The sequence below is a fragment of the Acipenser ruthenus genome, chromosome 24 (assembly GCF_902713425.1).
Source record: "Acipenser ruthenus chromosome 24, fAciRut3.2 maternal haplotype, whole genome shotgun sequence".
NCBI classification, from domain to species: domain Eukaryota; kingdom Metazoa; phylum Chordata; class Actinopteri; order Acipenseriformes; family Acipenseridae; genus Acipenser; species Acipenser ruthenus.
In genome coordinates, this window is record NC_081212.1 from 23,727,439 (window position 1) to 23,747,124 (window position 19,686).

A 19,686-nucleotide genomic window follows, 5' to 3' on the forward strand; every position below is an offset into this window, starting at 1 on the left:
CAGCATTTAAAAATCCTTTATTATTGTAGCGTTCAAAGCAGAAACAATACAATCACAATTAGTCATATTTATTAAACATTTCAGAGTACTGGCATGTACAATATACGTAGTTTTGTACAGCAGAACAGTGCAACCACAATTAAACCAAGATTTAATGCAACAAGTGAGAACTTCTAAACTGATATAATACGCAGAGATACTGCGCTGCATCAAAACTAAAACAGTGTTTCTAGACTTGACTGTTTGCTAATCTTGATTTTTTTCTTTTCTTTTTTTTTTTAAATCATACTATTGATTACAGGGTAAAAGACATTCAGTGCCAGCTAAACATTCCAGACACTGATATTTTGTTAAACCTGATATTACACAATTACAGAACTCCTTTTAGTCAAAGTGCACCTGGGACATGGTAATGTTTTGTATGAACAAGATAAGGGGTTAATCCCAGGAGAAACCACATCTGGATTTGAGCATTTCACTGTACACATCTGGATTGCATAAACCACATTTTTCAAGGCAATTGTGGAATAACCACAGGACAAATGTTTGGTGCAATCCAGGGTAATTTGCCAGTGCTGTAAAATACTCTAAATATACAGCTGTGACTTTGCCTGGTGAAGTTCAGGATGATGAAATCAACCCAAAAGTCACATATTCAAATCACAAATAAATCATGGAGTACTGTATACACATAACCCTACAGTGCTCCAGTAAATACAACAGTTTTGGACATATCTGCAAAGCATTTAACCCAGTGTTAAGTTTGAAGCCATGTTCCACAATGAGCAAGTAACAACTAAGGTGCATGTATGTGTGCATGTGGTCATGGGTTCAATCCCCGGTGGAGGACACTGCTGTTGTACCCTTGAGCAAGGTACCTTACCTAGATTGCTCCAGTAAAAACCCAACTGTATAAATGGGTAATCATATGTAAAAAATAATGTGATATCTTGTGACAATTGTAAGTCGCCCTGGATAAGGGCGTCTGCTAAGAAATAAATAATAATAATAATGTGGTCTTAAATGAATATCCTAGGTTATTTCTTAGAATAAAGGGTTATGCAGAATCTACTTTGTTTCTGTGGTGCTACTCTTTTTACAGATCCTACCGGCAATATACATTTATTTAAAAGAATATCAAATGGGCTGGGATTTTGCCCAGCACAAAGTTTGCACTAGCGTTTTCAAAAGCTACAATAAAACAGCTAATACTTGAGAACATTTTTATTTAAGTGCTTAGGATCATTCTTACTAGTTTTGTAATATCAACAGTTATTTATCTTTTAATTGGCAGCAAGGCAATGCACACATTCGTAACTATATGTATAACTCGTGAGTCCTCATAAGTCTGTATTTTACATGTTTCACCAGACATCGGTCCATTAACAGTCTGTGCAATTAACCATTAACAGGCATTAATCTCCATTACAATTTAGACTAATACATTGATTTAAAAAAAAAAAGGGGTTGTTCCAAGATAATACCAGAAAGTGATACAACTAAAGTCATAATTGTACAGTTAAATGCCAGAAATAGAAATGGTATAGTTAAGTCAGTAGCAATCACTGTGCTATTTATTTACTGAGGAGGCTCTACAACTAATGGAAAGCAAAGGACATTACATGTAGCAATTAACTGCCGTTTCATTAATGTCTATTCTAAAGCAGTATTTATTATAATATACAATATACCAAAAAAAAAAAAATCTCCCATCAGATGTTTTACATTATGTCCCCAATTAATCTCCCATATAAAATAAGTTTGACTCTTCATACAACTCCAAAATAGTTTAGTATAACATACACGTTAAATAAAAGTTTAGGCAAAATAATAATAAAAAATGTTCAGCAAATAAATGACGTCATCATGTTGTAGAGATGCTGTCCCTTCATCAAGTGCAAGTGCTTTTCTGTCCCAGGGACCTGAAAGCGAGGTTCAGTAACTCGCTCTCATCATTTTCCTCTGGCTCATTGTGTTCCCGAGTATTTTCTGCCTTGCGTGTCGATGGCCTACAAGGCTGACCCAATGGCGTTGTTGCCCGCTGTGGCGGTGCCTGGAATGTGGCGGCCATTACTTTACCCTCACGTCTTTCTAAAGGCTTTGCGGACTTGTGAAGAAGTTCACATTTGGCAACTAAAGGTTTTCCAATGTCTTCCTGCTTGCTCTCCACCATTCGCTGCCTGCTGTCCATGCTTGTGTAATGCAAATTCACCTTTAATATCAAATTCCTCTATAAAACAAAGGCAAAACAAAGATATTAAATCAGGGAAAAGAAACGGCTCCTGTTGTTTCATGAAGTGATTATTCAGTGTCTTGCCAGCAAGGTTATAAGAGTAGCAGAGGCTCACGACTTTATGGTGTGACGCTAGATTCAAAAGATGTGGGTTCAAGCCTTGGGTCAGGAAAAAATCCTGTCCCAGTTGAGGAAGATATGCGAGTTCCCATCACATTAAATCCTTCCCATTAAAAACAAAACTGATATCTGAAAAAACATTGCTTGTTTGCTAGAGAGAGTGTGTCTGACAGGACGTGTAGGTTATAAGTGCATTCCTAACCTATGTTGCAATTTTTTTTAGCAATCACCTTGAGTTTCTGTAGACCGCTCAGCCTGAGACTGCAGTCAGTGTCGTCAGGACCACTTAGCAGCAAAGAGCCCATTCCACCAGTACTGTCGTCACTGCTTGAGAACACATCCTCCATCACCTAATGAAAAGAGATGAAAGAACTGGTCTTGCACTGGAAAACGCATACAAATGTGTAGGGAAAAGATTACCGGTTTGTAGTTATAATCTATCTTAGAGCAGCGTACTGGTCTGCAGTGTTGACACAGATGATATCCTTTTTAACATCTACTTTTCTGTTAAAATATTTGATCAAACAAGTTCCATCAATGGCTTACAAGCTTCAGAAAAAGTAATACACTGAACAGCACAATTGATCACACTGTAGAATTGACTTTACTGTATTTCCCCTTCCATGGTAAACCACTAGGGGTCCCCAGTACATACACAAAGATGGATCTGCCTGCAAGGCCAGGTTTCAAATATACACCGTATTGAACTTTCATGATCTGGCATTTGCCAAAGGTCATAATATATGAACCGACAATGACACTCAGCCCATCCCCTTTCAAATGGCTAAATGGTACAGACCCCCCCCCATCCCACATTCCGATGCTGACGTAACTAGCCAAGTAGAAACTTGTAGGCTTTCTTTTAACAGAGCCTTTCCACTTCAACAGATCCATGTGTTCTGTACACTGTGGCTGGATGAAAGATTATTCATCTTGGAGTTGGCAGGAGCTGATCCAAGGGCTTTGCTTTTATTTGCTTGGAAGATCTGGGAAGCTAATTATAGAGTAATATAATACTTTTCTGGGGCATAAATGATGATGGGCCCCAGCTGTAACATGGTTGTCTTCACACACAGTCTAGTCTATGAAAAATAGCTACACTGCAAGCTACTTTATACAACCTCAACAGGAGTAATTCCTCCCAACAGCTTATCTACAGACAGTAGTGCACTATATTGAAACAATATTATTATTATTATTATTATTTATTTCTTAGCAGATGCCCTTATCCAGGGCGACTTACAATCGTAAGCAAATACATTTCAAGTTTTACAGTACAAGTAATACAATAAGAGCAAGATAAATACAATATATTTCTGAAATCTTTCCAACACTATATAGTTCATTTTAAATTGAGGGAAAAGTAGATTTAAAATCGCCCTGGGTAAAGGCGTCTGCTAAGAAACAAATAATAATAATAAAATATATTACAGGCCAAAAGGTGAATCGTACTTACTGGTGTACTTTGTAGACTAACACTGCAGTCCATTGTTTTCCACCCTGTCTTCTTCACTGTAGCAAACACTGTAATCATGTTAGAAAATAACGCAGAGAAACTGAGTTCCACTTCAGTACCACAAGGGAACTTCAGCACCCTTCTCTCAGGCAGCTCTGAAAAAGAACAGAGTATCAAACAGATAAGCTGTGAAACAGGCTGTAAGGATTAGAACTACGAGGACAGCTGATCTGCAATTTAATGCACTTCTAACTTGCACTTAATTAGCTCTGAGGTGGTATATTTGGCATTTATTAAACCCACCAAACCTACCTGTCTCTCTTAATCCTTTTGCATCTCAAGTTGTTATTGATTCCACCCAAAAACCTACACAATAGATTTAAACTGGGACCAGATAGATATTCTGATTGCGAGGGATGAGTTTCCCAGGAAATCAAGAGACTGCCTCCCCACCTCCATTCACTTATATTGTGAGGGACACAGTTTAAATGCAGTCTTTAAAATATATCACTTAGTAATTTGGTTCTAATGTTGTAACATTAAAAGGTGTTCTTTCCATTACAGTAATTACTGGATTAAAACATTGCAAAGTCTAAAAATACTTTGAGAGCAAGTAAAGTTTTAAACTTTCAACTTCACTTTTACTATGCCATGTGTTTTTTACTACTTTGGAAACAGCTTTTCAGACACATTACAGCTGGTTCGTTCTCTAATGACTTTTGAATGCATTCATTATATTCTTTCAGTCAACAATGAAGAACTTATGTAGGAGGGGAGTTTTTCTGTGTTCAAATATTCCTGTATAATGTAGCCCGCAACAAAATAGTAATAATTGTTAAATATTTGTTAAAGTCTTTCACTTGTACCCAGGTGAACCAACCCACAATTTCCACATTGGATTGGACAGCTCAACAGAACAGCCTGGGGCTGTAAAGTTTGACAAAACAAAGCCTTTATGTCTTTTATAGAGGAAGGGCCAAGGGCTACAGCTTCCTTTTACAGCACATTACTGAATAATGCGATTGCTCACCGTTGGCCCGACTCCAGTTCAGGTTCCTTTCCCGGAGCTCGACAGTGTGTCCTGTAGTGCAGACTCGGTCAGTTAGTGCACGGGGCTCATTTAGTGTGTGTTTAATCTCCATCACCTGCTTTCCAATAATCAGGGGATCTCTTCCTAGATCTGCAGAGAGGAGAACATTTCAAATGCTTTCTTATTTTTGTAAAGCCTGCTTTTACTCAGGTGATTTAAATATTTTCACACTATACTTTATTCTCAAAAGCAGAGGCTCCAGACCCCCGAGTTACAAGTAAAGGGATACCTAGGATTCATGTACCCTCGATGGCTGTTTGTTTTTGACAATTGTAAAGAACAGTGAAGTATGGTAAACTATGGTAAGTGCATAGTAGAACCACAGGAAAAGCACAATAAAACAAAAAATTACCGTAGTAAAAGTGCATTTGAATACTGAGTTTATATATTTTTCGCCTTTGTAGAATCACTCATACACTGCTGAATGACAGTGTACAATCAAGTCACTAATTAGGTGAACTTTTGGCTCCTTGAGGGTGACACAAGGACATTAGGACCTGATCCAACACAATATGCAAACATGAATTTCCCAGCAGGAGGCATGATAGCTTTTATGAATAGCGAAAGAAAGTTGTTTACACTTCTTTTACTACAAACTTTATAAACAAAGGCCGACCAGTCAGGCACAAGTGAATTACATAGGTATGACAGCTCAGCTGTTTTCCCACTAATAAATTAACTAACTTATATCTTGGCAAGGCAGACAGTTGTTTGGATTCCTAAATGATAAAAGTACCCTTTATAATGCTATATAGTGTTTGTTCAGCAAATTCTAATCTGGAAGTTCTGCCTTATTTTTCAATCATTCTCTCAGTACAGTTCTTGGAGGTCAGCCTTACATGCACATTTCCATTTTTCTGGTAATTTACTCCAGTTTGGAGGACATGGATAAACCTTCCTTGTTCTGTAATTGCAAACAGCACAGAGTGGACAGGCAAGTACTGTAAAAGAGCAGCTGCCGAGCACCTCGAGGTCAAGCGCTCTCAAATTTCTTCCGCTTGGAAGCTGACACTAGTGTGAATTACTAGAGAATGAGGTCACTGCAGACGCAGATCAGTCATACAAAGCTGTGTCATGTTACCAAAGAGACCAGTCAAAAAACAAAAACAGCAGTACCATTGCCAGCCCCTTCGTGTTGATCAACACCTTGCTGTAGCAACAATCAAATAGTTTGAATCTCGAAAATGTTTGTTATTTTTTGGGCGGTCTTTAAACCTGCACAGACTGTGAAATCAACCCAGACAGACAGTCTTAATGGAGTCCCTTAAATAAGTACATTCTGTATAGTACTAGGCAAAAGTACCATCAACCAAACCCCCCTAATCCATCCTGTCAACAGCACTCCGATCCACGAGTGTATCCATACAAGGTGTGAATGACTCTCCCCATCACTAGGGGGCAGGCCTCACACAGGCAAAGCAGAGTGGAAAGCCCCAGCAATGATTATGCATCCCTTATTATTTTAATTCCTTTACATTTTTTTAAAAGCTCCTCAAAAAACGTATGATATGCACACTATACATACTTCTTACAAAGCTGGTAATTCGGAAAGAAGTTGCATACATTTGGTATATATCATGCATAAGATTTTTATAAATGCTATTGTTAAACACATTCGTTAACATTTAACACATTCCATAGTGTAGATCTGTAATATATGTAGGCCAGACTGACAGATCTACAGAGAGACTGCTGTGGCGATACCGTAAGCAAAACAGAAATACGCTTACCCTCAGATACTTGTTCAAGAACATGAGTAACTTTCTCCTCTAGCAGAATGTGTTTGTTGAGGTACTTTGTGAAGATTCCTGAACTCCGACTGCCATCCTGGACCTCATAGGCTTCAGCGTCTTCACTCCTGGAGAACAACGAAGATTAACAGACATTAATAGTAAAATTAACAATAGTGAGTTCAATTAAAAGAAGATTTGCTTCACATCTGCTCTCATTGCATGCACTGATCTTATCGCATTCCATGCTAAAATACAGTTAACAGTGTGGTTTCCACTCAAAAAGCACTTGCTAAAAGGATACGTTTCTAGTGTAAATATGCTAGAAACATTGTATATTACATTGTGCGTTGTTGCGGCCAATTACCTGTGCTGCAACATACCAATAACAGTAGGTCTACAGAACTAGTGGCTCTTAGTAAAAGTATCACAACATGCAGTGCATGATGAGTTATGTAAGCACGGATATTATTGTGCAGAGCTGACAATCTTGGTGTGTTGCACTGGCCTCGAGTTTGGTTCTGCAGGCGAAAAAGCAACTGGCTTGCTAGAGGTCGTCTGATTGGTTGCAGAGGTGAGGTGACATTTTAAATTGGGTAGAAATTCAGTTGTAAAAAAGAGGAATTTATTCCAATATTAATTATATATATATATATATATATATATATTATATATATATATATATATATATATATATATATATATATATATATATATATATATATATATATATATATATATATATATATATAATATTAATATTGTTCTCTCTGCCTCGCTTCACCCACACTACTCCACTCACTCCACTGGCTCCCGATCACCGCTCGCATCCAGTTCAAGACTCTTGTACTAGCCTATAGATGCCTTGACCAGACTGCACCCAGCTACCTCCAGACCCTCATCTCTCCCTACACCCCCACTGGACCTCTCCGCTCCGCCTGCACTAGAAGACTGGCTCTACCTCCGCTACGCTCCCCTGCCTCCAGAGCCCGCTCCTTCTCCACCCTTGCTCCGCAGTGGTGGAATGACCTTCCTACAGATGTCAGGACTGCCCAGTCCCTGACCACATTCCGGTGCCTCCTTAAGACTCACCTCTTCAAACAGCACCTGTAGAACTCCTCTGTTTGTATCCTGGGACACTATCACCCTTCATTTAAATGTGCTTTATTTTGCTCTTATCTGCCCCCTATTTTACTGCATTTAATCCTGTACTTCAGAATACTGTAATACTGTGTTTAACCTGTAGTATTTTGTATTTAATCATATCCTGATGTAACTATCACTATTATCTGCTGTATTATTGAATTGTGGTTTGTCACACTTGTACTTTGCTTGAACAAAAGTTATTGTATTTCTTGCTCTTATTGTATTACTTGTATTGTAACACTTAATGTATTTGCTTACGATTGTAAGTCGCCCTGGATAAGGGCGTCTGCTAAGAAATAAATAATAATAATAATAATAATAATAATAATAATAATAATAATAATAATAATAAATTATAAAAAACTTACGTTGCATATCCATACACTGTGTTGCCAAAAGGTACAAGTGACTTTACTTCAGAAGGCGCACAATCCTTGTTGTACCTTAAGAAAAACAATGACATCATAATCATTAAAATACCTCACAATTCTTTGATGCTTACTGTATTTTCTTAGTGAGCACCCACACAATAACAAACTACACCAAAAGCAAAAGTTCTAAATAAATGAATAATTTCAAATAAGGACAGGAAACAACAACACATGCAATAAGGGGCACCTACTGTCTAAATTTAAAGACAAAGTGTAATCAAACATCTTACCATTTCCTACATGTGTCCAGCAAGACAACGTTCAGTGCTGTGTGCTTCTCTTGCATTTGCTGCATGGTTCGCTGCACACTGATGCAGTTCTCTCGTCTGTATGGCTGGGGAGCATCAATGGGAACCAGGTAGTTTCTACCTGAATTTTCATATCCATGCCCAGCATAGTAGAACAAAGCTGTCACAACACAAGAATACATGCGTTTATATTTTAAACCTCATCAAGCAGGTCTGAAAGAGGATATGTTTTGCTGTTATTTTATACCAAGTATTTTAGCTCGACTACCAAAGGCTGAATCTACTTGGTTCCTACTGTTAACTTTGACTTAAGATAAAGACACTTCTCATTGGAACATTAGTCTAATTTTATAGCCATGTTAATTTCACTAATTTTATAGGATTCTGCATTTACAAACAATGGATATGTACATATATAAATAAATAAAAGATATGGAAATAATTGAATTTATTGAGAAAAGGAAATGAAACCACTGCAGGTGATTTAATGCTAGTAGACAGAGCCTTGATGTGTGCATGACGTATAAAAGCAAGAAACAAGACTGACAAAAGGCACACAAACCACCGAGAAATGCAGTTTCCAGTTTCCTTTTCCTTTCTCTGGAAAGTGGTTAATCAAACAAAATAAAAAGCAGTTACACGCAGACCTGCTGTTGCTTTCTTCATGACAGAGCAGCGCTAGTCAAACTGAATATTCATACTGCAGTAAAATATTGAGAAACAGGTTTTTGCTTCTTAATTACACACATTTCCAAATTAAGCGCAAAATATTATTTTAAGGCCTCACTTCGACCCATTTAAATCACCAGTTGTCAAGACTGATGTTTAGTTTGGTTGTTAAATATACGGCTATACTGTATTTTTTTAAACTATAAAAACAGCTAGCTGGGTTTTTATATCAGTTATCAATTCAAGATTTACTCAGTATTCTGTTGGTGTTTCACTTTTGTAAAATATGTTTTTTAAATTAAGCATCCAGCATATCCAGTGGGTGTGAAGACATGCTTTCTACAGCAGAAATGTACTTGTGTTTAGCCAACAGTCTTGTTCTAACTTTACAGTTTTTTGTTATTTAATTTAGTGTACTATGGTGTGTAGATAAAACCAGCAAAAGCTTGAACGGTTCATAAAACTACTGTGCACTTTTATTATTTTCACTTTACACACCAGGCTTATTCTTTGGGGGAAGAGGTAGCATTAAAAAGACTTAGCAAAAGCTTGGTGTCGGAGATAAAACGTACCTAAAAAAAATTAGAAGTAGAAGTGCTCTCACAGCTCTCTCATTACCAAACACGGAGCTGAGGCAGAAATAGAAAACAGTTCCCTGACATGACACGGGCACTACACACTGACCCAGTAGCTTGTTCAGGCCTTGCCATAGCCAGCAGTGACACTGTCCCCTGCCAGCCAGGATCTCCGGATTCTTTACACTCCTGTGCATCAGCTCACAAATTATTACATCTCAAGGTGGGAGAGCAATATCATGGTTTATATATTTATTTTTTGGTTTTCAGTTCTTAACACATTATTATTAATAATAATAATACTGCTGACTACAGAGAACTGAACGGTCTGAAAATGTTTGTTTTCTCTTGAGCTGTGATGGGAAATCTTATTAAAAACGGAATCAAACAAACAAACAAACAACCCCAAAAGCAGCATTTTGCAGAATTGTTCTATTCAAACCAAGTTACATTTAGGTCAGCAGTGTACAACGTGATCCAGCTCTACTGTAACTAAAAAGATCAAGGCCAAGGTTAGACACAGTGGAACAACAGAACAGTTGACAGGCTGTTCAATTGTAGAGGAATTTTAGTATGGGCCTCCTGGGTCACTGAAGCCAAGTCATGTCATTTCAAGGTGTTTTATTTATTTATTTTTTAAATTTTACACAGCGTAAAGCATCAGTCCACTGTATCGAGTTCTAATAGAGCAGAAATAATGCCCAGACAGCAAACACTGTTCACTTGGCATAGCTCCATCTATGGTGAGGTTTACAAGTCGAGTGAACACTTCAATATAACTATATGAATCCTAGCTCACTAGAAAGAGAAATTAAAACATATTTCTAACACAGTATGGGGAAGCTGTCTAGCAATGAGTCATGGCTATACTTAGTGAAGTATGCAGTTCCCCCGTTTGACCCTCCCCTTCTACTTATCTACCACCTAAACCAGTCGCTGATAAGAGGCCCAAAATAACAAAGTACACCCCCGTCCTTCAGTGTATGTGTAACTTTAGACTGACGCAAACTACTGTATGAACACACTGGAAAAAAATTAATAAATAAGAGTGCCATTAAAACTGACACTTTTTTATTCTAAATGTTCAAAAATAGGTAGAAAACTTAGAAATTTACTCAGAAGTTTATTAACAGTAGAATAAACATTGAAACTGATGGAAAAGCCTTGTAAATATACCCCCTTGTTTCCAATGGAAATCCACTTTACCCTGCAAGTGCCAAGTACCAATCTGATTTGCACGCAGCGATTCAGAGAATTTATAAGGACCCACTTCAACAAGGTTACTCATGCAATGTCTCCCATTCTTTGGGAAGCAACAAGTCCATATTGGTAAAAAAAAAAGGGGGGATGATGTGTTCAATGTGTACTGCATGCATTTCTCACAAACATAACTATGATCTCATGTATTAAGTACCGTACAGTGCTGTGTTTATAGTCGCCAGGTCTTACCAAAACAAGTGAATGATGTTGCAAGTCACAAATGATCACTTTCGCTGTATAAACACATTTGAGCAATCATACTGCTCACCGGCCAGTGTATTATTTGCTGAGTAAACTATTCCTACAGTATTACTAAAGCTACAGTATTACGAAAGACGCGATTGATTCTGCTGAAACTGCAGTCAGGCGTGGGCAAAGTCTATTTAAGGTTAACCTGGTCCGTACTCAAATAGAGACAGTGAGCTCACACACAGATCCCCACCTCCTCCCTCTGCAGAACAACCCCCGTCATGTGATGAAGGCAATGAGGAGGACAGAAGGGAAGTAAATTATACAGAAAAAGAGAAATAACCTGCGATTTTTGCTATCCATATAACACACAACCCCTTATCAGTTGGAATCCTCTCATGACAAACACGACGTGCTTCTTGTGCAAATTTAGAAAGCGGAAGAGCGAGCAGGAAGTGGAGTCCTAGTACAGTGCAGGAAAAATGAAAACCTTTTATAGTATTCAGAACGATGGTTTTATTTTTTGTGTTCGGCAGCAATTTGTACCTACAGGTTAATATGCTGGTTATTCTAATATTTCAACTCAGGAATGCAAGGGGCCACAAAATAAAGACCTATAAATCACCCTTGTTACATGTAGGCAACACACAAAAAAAAAAATAATAATGTGCCTGGGCCAATTCACCAAACAATGAATTATTTAAGAATAGACAGCATTGTTGTATTTCTCTTGTGAACACACAAACACATTGTTGGAAATATACCAACACGATTGCTAATGTTTTACAATAACCGATTACTCACATGGGCCTGACCATTGAGGAGAATTACATAACTGGAATTAATCACTATGAATCAATATTTAAGCCACTGTACAGAGGGTGGTTTTGTAAAAATGATTTTTTTTTTTTAAGCCAGAACTCACCATAAACCCCTTTGTCAAGCAGTTTCACATACTCCTGGATTGCAGCCGTCATCTCCTCTTTGGTGGTGTTGAGCAGCGATACAACACGGAAGTTCAGAGTCTGCAGCAGATTCGCCAGCTCATGGACATCCATCATGGGCGCAATCAAGTTCGGGTGATTGGAGTAATTCAGATTGCCAATAAGAAGAGCTACTTTGTCTGTTGCTTTAAAAAAAAAATAAAAAAAAGTATTTAAATTTTAAAAATTCTCACGCTCAGAGAATCAGACAAAGTAGATAAAAAAAAAATTGACAAAATGATTACACTTACCATAACATCTCCCTGTTGTGGTTTTATTAGGAGGTTCTAAAAGAAAAAGTTTACGTGATGATATAGATCACAGTGGAGAGAAAAAAAACCACAAACAAATAAGACCCACTCACATTTAAAGGAAGAGACTCCTTCTGGGAATTAATGCTTTGTGCATATGACATCTGTTTACTCAGGTGGTGCTTTATTCACAAGCAATAACTGATGTGAAGTTACCATTGCAACATTAACATAGTGGACTGTATGTGTTTGTAACCCCCCCTCCAAAACACCATGGTGTTGATTTCAATTTGAGTCCTTTGTTCTGTGTGATTAAACTGCCAACTTCCTGCTGATGTACCCAATTTAAAGGAAAAGTAACACTTCCCCCGCTATGCCGATATGAAAGAAAAGCTGATACCAAAAAAAAAAAAAAAAATGAAATACCAACATGACCCTCCCCCACCCCCCTGCTCCAGCTTCATCCACAACCCCACATGAAAAAACATGTAAGACACCATCACAAATCATGTTTTCATGTCATACCTAAGGCCTTGTGAAAACTGAGGATTTTTTTTTTTTAATTCACGGGAGTGTCACAGGTAATGTGTCGTATTTCACTGAATGAGCATTGAACTATTTTATAAATTGTGTACAGTTTAAAAAACAAAAAACAGCAAATAGAGAGATAAATGCACCGACATCAAAATCAATGTCAAAGTTATTCAAGCACTTTACAATAGCTTGTGAAACAGTGTTGTAATTAACAGCCTGTAGGTTTGCAAGGACAGCTTTCAGTTCTTCATCAGATGCATGTTCAAACTATTTAGGCCTTGCAAAACAAATACAATGTTGATACTGCTTTACGCGATCTGCTGCAGACACATTTTTAGCCTTTTTAGAGACATCCATTTTTTGTTTACACTGTGTAGTATTTTAATTTCCCACCTAAATTGCATATAGTCAATCACTGAACAGCACTATGTGCATGGCGAATAGTACACGCAGTCACACAGCAGAGCTGTACAGTTTCGTTAATGTAATTTTTTTTGTATGAAATACAAATAATTTTTTTATTTAAGAATATTAAAAAATATATATATATTTTTCCTGATTTACACAGGGCCTTAATCATAACACTGGGGTGTGATTTCTAAAAGATTCATATTGCTTCTTATTGAATTCTGGGTATGAATTTGGTAACGGCATATTAGAAGAGAGAAGCTTGTCTGTATAGTATATATTGTCATTTGATCTACATTAAAAAAGGAAGCCAAATACATTTTCCCCAACTTTACCCAATACAATGCTGACGATGTCTATACCATATGACTGTTGTCATAAAAATACTAAATACAATGAAACCACTTTTCTACTTTGTACATAATGTCCACATGTCTAACAATTACTTTTAGATGGCCCCATCCAGGGCAGTCATATGTAGGAAGTCACTATAATATGAACCTTAAAGACAAGTCTTTCAACTATAAAAAGAGAATAAATGCACAGGTCATGCATATTACCGTACAGAATTTGTATCACTGTTACCTATATTAACTTCAGCTGGCTCAGTCCAGGTCTCCTCAAGCACATTAGAAACTGAACACAGGTAGGTCCCTTGATGGTCTTTATCCGCTTTCTTTATCTAAACAAAAAAACAGCCACCAGGTTACATTACATGGCACAAAAAACAACAGGGTATTAGAAATCTGAGACAATGCACCATTTGAAAAAAACAAATGAAAGAAATTTTCCACCTCACCACAAGAAGAAAAACAGGAATTTGTGCAGCTTTAAATCTGTCATTATTATTCTCAGTTTTCACTACTTGGTAAAACCTGTTTTTTTTGTAGATCACCCTCTTTATGGCAGAAGCATTAAAAAAATAAAGTTTTATTAATCTAAATAGTGTAAAATGGTGTCCTTTAACAAAACATTAAAAACTAACAAGACAACTTCAAAAGAGGAGGAGCAAAGGGTTTTTTTTTTTTTTTTACAAGCAACTATCAGACTCTTCAGTTAGTTCAGCCAATTAGACCAACAAACTAAGAGATACAGGTATTCTAATTGGTACATTTCAAGACACACACCTGACAAGCCTACACATCTTCACTCTAAAACTACAGCAATACTTACTAGCAGTGTTTCTTTCGTCTGATCTTGCAACAGATTCCCGTTCAAGTACCACTGGTAGCGTGGAGGAGGGATTCCAAAAGCAATGCTCAGCAACTTAAGCTCCTCATTGTGCTTTATAGTGACTGACCTGGGATGCACAACTATCTGTGGCTGTCCTTGCCACGTTAGGGGTATGTCTACAAGGCAAAGAAACAGCACTAATTAAAAATTACCTGATGAGAACTGTTTGGGGAGGCAGATTTGTGACACAGAACCCTATACACAAAGCTAACAAGTTTTGATATAAAATGAACATATGAATGGACTTTACCTGCTCTCAGAATTTGCCAAACTTTCACCTTCACCCATTCACTAAACACACAGTTACTGTGCTTGTCGTTCACTCTACAGACGTAAACCTGGGTTTTCTTGGCCGTGATGACCAGGTCTGGCTGCGTGGCACCAGGAACCTTGTTTAGGGAAGGGAGGGGAGTATATGAAAAGGTTGAAAATTCTTCAGTTAACAACCAATTACACATTTACAGAGGCGTGAAGTTTTGCTTCCCATTTCTTAAACGATAAGAAAAAAATGAACAAACCATACTAGTTCCACCAACTTCCTCATTTTATGCATTAACAAAATCCCACCATTAACTTCAACAACTGTGTAATAAGTGAGTGGGTGGAATAGGAGATTGACTTGTACTGCAGGTGAATACTTTTACTCCTTATAGAACTTTTAAAAACAAATTTCAATCATATGACAACATGAGAGTGTGGATCATTGCACACTAAAACATCCTTTACTTTAATAGCGCATATTTTTCTTTATGCAAAGAATTATAAAATATCACTGTGGTGGGCGAGTGGTCCCCTCGTCAGTGCAGGTGGTTAAATCAAGATATTTGTGGTCTGCTTCCTCATGCATAAACAGTTGAAAATGAGCGCGGGGGGGTGACTTGCAGCTACCCTCCCCCTCTAAAATGTAAATAGTCTTAAGGGGCCCATCCCAGGGTGAGTTTTACCAAGTAGGTCTGTAATATTTGTGGCAATGTGCAATTGTCCCGTTTTAAAAGCATTGTTACCATGATAACAAATAGAATCCAGCCATCAAAAATGTTATGAGAAATGAAGTTGTCTATGTGGGTGTACAAAAAGGTGACTGACCACATTCGCTTTCCCCTCAGCTGAAATGCAATATTACCCAAAACTACGGGTTCCTAAGCCTACAAGCTCAGTTTTACCTATCCTATAGATCTTCCTTATAACTTGTACCTCTTCATCTTCTGATTGGAACCACTGGTACTGTAGGGGGCCTGACCCCTTTGCTCGACAACGCAGAGTAACACGATGATTCGGAGGCACACATGCAGATACTGGATGCTCAGTTATTGCAAGTTCTGAAAGGGAAATTACCATCAATTTAATTAGCATTAGGATTTGAAAAATCTGTTGTCATCTGATTTCACATTTCTGCAGGTATTTACTTTATAAAATGCATTGCAATGACACTCATTTTAAGGCAACCAAGACTGAGTGTGTGTGTGTGTGTGCTAATTTTCATCCTGGAAATTACTTTCCTGAACAGCAGAAACACTTTTAAAAACATGGGACTGAATTAAACTGTCAAGATGTACAGCAGAACACAGCCACTTCAATTTCTCAGTAATACAGGGATAATTGAACTAAACGAAAAGTATGCCAGGAAGTCAAGACTGCAGAGTTCCGAGCTTAAGACGCCCTCTTGCCAGAAAAGCAATACAGCTTCATATCTTGCCACCAAAACACATGACAGCTTATTCACTTTCTACTACAGTGGCTTCAGTCCCCACTATGAGTATTACAACATCCACCTGTATTACAACATCCACCTCTTACAGTTTCCTTTTACATTACATATAAACTATCGGTATATAAATAAACATACCCTTTATCATGATTTGCAAATCTCTAGCCAATTCAACCAGAGCAGCTAAATCACATGAACTCCAGTTTGGAATGCATACTTCTCAGCTTGTCCAATCATTACTGCATAGTCTGTGGGGGAAAAAAACCAAAACACATTCAAGTGAATTTAAACAGTATAAAAGGGGCTTTAGGCGAAGTGTTCATACCAGCCTTGCAGGAATTACTAGTATGCCAAAAATATACATAATGTCTAAAGTATTCTATTTGGGTCAGCAAGGAAGGAGAGGATATTAATGAGCTCCAGTTTCTGAACTTTATAAATGTTAACCTCATTTCAAGTTTTTATTCAGGGTCACACGTTTTAAAAAAAAAACATTAAAAAGATGGTTCTCAATTTCAGGTTTTAGTTTGTTGTTGTTGTTTTCTTATTTAGAGAGACTTCACAGACTTGAAAATGTTGAAAATGGTATTTTGGAAAAGGCTATGCAAACAAACAGGGCCTGACTCAAAGACTAGTTTGAACATGTTGGCTCGCTAGGATGTAACTGCCCTATTGCCACCCATTCCGTTCATGAGCAGACTGCCATTTGCCATGGAGTACACAATGTAAAATTAAAAACGGCTGCCAGGAAAGAAGGTGTTATAACAGTCTTCCTAGTAGTAAACGTCTCCTACAGATGCCTAACTATCCTGTACAAAACATCTGTCAAACATTAAAAAAAACAAAACAAAAAAAAAACCCTGCTGATTCTGAATCATAAGTTACTAAAAATGAAAGTACAATTTGGATAGTTTTGAAAATAAAATTGTGTGTTATTACAAAGACACCTTCATAAACACACACAAAACAGTTCTAGGCTGACATCTGGTTCCTCATCTGTAGTATTTTTTTTTTCTCACTAATCTGCACGTGTGCATTTGTAGGAGTTAGACTTCCAAAATTAGTTAACAAAACTAGAGTACATGGGGACAGTAGGAGACACTTCCTTTGTTTATTAAAGTAAAACATCCACTATAAAGCTGTGAAACACCTTCCATTATGCAAGCGTTTTCTCTTTATTAAACAAGACAAGGGAGAAAATTCAAAACATTATAAGGTTTGATGCAGATCAAGTTACCTGAAATATTACCCCTTTTACCTTGTACATGTTCTGAAAATAAAAGAGCATACCTCACAATTATACACTACATAATACCAATCACAATATAACCAAATAAAAGCCAAAAAAAGATATCCTTTTCAATATAATTTACACCAACTAAGACGTTTTTTACTCCAGTTTAAGCTCTTGAATTTTAACAAAATGAAAAGACTTGGTCAGCCTATTAGTTGTATGAAACATTCGTGAAAAACTAAACTGCATACTTGGTAAATCTGTTTTTGAAAAAAAAGCAGCTCATTCATAAATATCGTTGTATTTCGCTATTTTAACGACTTTAAAATACACGGCCCCAAAATTGTTAATGGTTATTATTTTACAAACCCAGCATTAAATAATAGTCAGCAGGCGAGTATGTCGATAAATCACACATCCTGGATCAGTTGTTGCCTGTAGTGCGTATGTAGACAATCAAGTTAGTATTCAAGCCTGTTCTATACAGCGAATGTATGCATATTTACCTTTAATTAAATATATACAAACTCACTACAGTACAGTCATCCCAACAGGGAAAGGAGTTTGAACTTATAACGATTCGGTATGTAATGTAACTCTGGTACGGCGTCGGTATTCTCCTGTAGGTTTACCTACTTTATCGATTTAATTTAAATTACACGTGCCATATGATGCGTGCAATATGTATGATGCTAAAAAGCAATATGTAACGTCACATTTACAGGTACTTTCAAAATAGTGTTAACAATATACAACAACTTTGAGTTAATAACAAACAATTTCAGTCCATACTAACAATACATTACAAACTTAAAAAAAATTACGAACCTCATTCAAATAATAATAATAATAATAATAATAATAATAGAAGCTGCTAGAAAACTGTTGTTACCAAGACTCGTTCCGTATTTCCCCTTGATTTTTAAATTCCAAACTGAATCAAAATGTGAATGGCACCGCATCTGACTAAATCAGTCCACAAAACTGACAAAATCAACACTTAAGTAAACTTACCAAACGTGTATACTGTCATGGAACCAATAAACCGTCGTTTTTTTTTTAATTTGAACAGAACACACTGAATTCTATTATATTTTCGGGAAATCCCCGGAAGTTTGACACGGCTGGCTTCTATTTTTTTTCTTTGGAAAGTTCCGCTGTCGGAGAGGACGGTCGCGCGGGGACATCTCTTGGTCCTAAACTCCCTCCTCATCACCATACAGACTAAAATACTCTTTGCTGTTTCCACATTCCGAATCAGTACTCACTTACAGGAGGGAGGTATCCTTTTATTCGCCTCTTTAAGCATGATAAGAAACATGCATCCGTGACTCCATTCTGTCATTATGCTAAATATCATCAATATATTAACAAATGACTTCTAGATTTATACTCATTCAACTGCTCTAAACGGTGGTGCTTAAATATCTGCTTTGCTGAAGTCATTCAAACAGAAATCCCTCAGGGCGTGATCTGTGGCTCTTGTTTTCAAGAAATGTTGTTATTCAGACAGATGGCATTACATCGTGCAATTAGCAGACATTTCAATTGTCCATTACAAGGACAAAGTAAAATGAAGTAAAGTTATTGCCAATTAACGGCTCAAAAGCCTTACTTGAACTACCCAGGTCACAATCCTGCATAGTGTGAAACCACGTACCTGGGTTAACCCGGGTCCCAGGGACCCACCTCAGGATATGGGTTGACTCTCTTTGACCCGGGTTGAGCGAGACAAAATGCTTGATGGCTGTTCGTGAGCCAACACAATAACAAACAGCCACACCTGAGTGAAAGTTTCACCTCTTTAAGAAAAAGTAATCGCTGTTTAGAAAAAAAGTAATTGTGGAAACTTTCCACTGGAGCAGAAGCTGAGTAAAGCTGGTTCAAAACCATATTTGACGTTATCTCTGTGATGACCTTCTTTTGTTTAGTTACCCATGATTCATAGCATTGCAAGCCTTACAGTATAATTGGTCAGTATGCGTCAGGGTTGCTACAAATTGCTTAGCCCCAAAACTGGTGAATAAGAAACCATGCTCTCTGATATAAATGTTGGTTTAATAGAATATCAGCTGTAATATCTACTTTTTCTACAGTATACAGATTGTAAGCCTTTTTAGTATACATGTGTATTACAGTAATTTCAAAGTTGTAAAATAATGCATGATCAACACGCATTGAAACCACA

General features: G+C 37.2%; 1 protein-coding gene across 3 annotated transcripts in view; it reads right to left on the reverse strand.

Annotated features, from left to right (window-relative positions):
- LOC117429531 (mucosa-associated lymphoid tissue lymphoma translocation protein 1-like) overlaps positions 1-19,686 on the reverse strand; it is a 23,293-nt gene continuing 3,607 nt past the window's right edge. Inside the window, exons 1-16 of one of the 3 annotated variants that reach the window (XM_058998840.1) lie at positions 18,513-18,737; positions 17,502-17,534; positions 16,403-16,512; positions 15,751-15,875; positions 14,807-14,945; positions 14,497-14,672; positions 13,909-14,005; positions 12,382-12,417; positions 12,073-12,276; positions 8,437-8,614; positions 8,144-8,218; positions 6,630-6,757; positions 4,840-4,989; positions 3,810-3,964; positions 2,584-2,703; positions 1-2,230 (exon numbers count right to left, since the gene is read on the reverse strand). In XM_058998840.1, the coding sequence (XP_058854823.1) occupies positions 1,892-2,230; positions 2,584-2,703; positions 3,810-3,964; positions 4,840-4,989; positions 6,630-6,757; positions 8,144-8,218; positions 8,437-8,614; positions 12,073-12,276; positions 12,382-12,417; positions 13,909-14,005; positions 14,497-14,672; positions 14,807-14,945; positions 15,751-15,875; positions 16,403-16,412 (1,932 nt within the window). In that variant the 5' untranslated portion in view covers positions 16,413-16,512; positions 17,502-17,534; positions 18,513-18,737 and the 3' untranslated portion in view covers positions 1-1,891. Of the gene's footprint in view, positions 2,231-2,583; positions 2,704-3,809; positions 3,965-4,839; positions 4,990-6,629; positions 6,758-8,143; positions 8,219-8,436; positions 8,615-12,072; positions 12,277-12,381; positions 12,418-13,908; positions 14,006-14,496; positions 14,673-14,806; positions 14,946-15,750; positions 15,876-16,402; positions 16,513-17,501; positions 17,535-18,512; positions 18,738-19,686 lie in introns of those variants that run through there. The other 2 variants (XM_058998838.1, XM_058998841.1) reach the window with 2 other exon arrangements.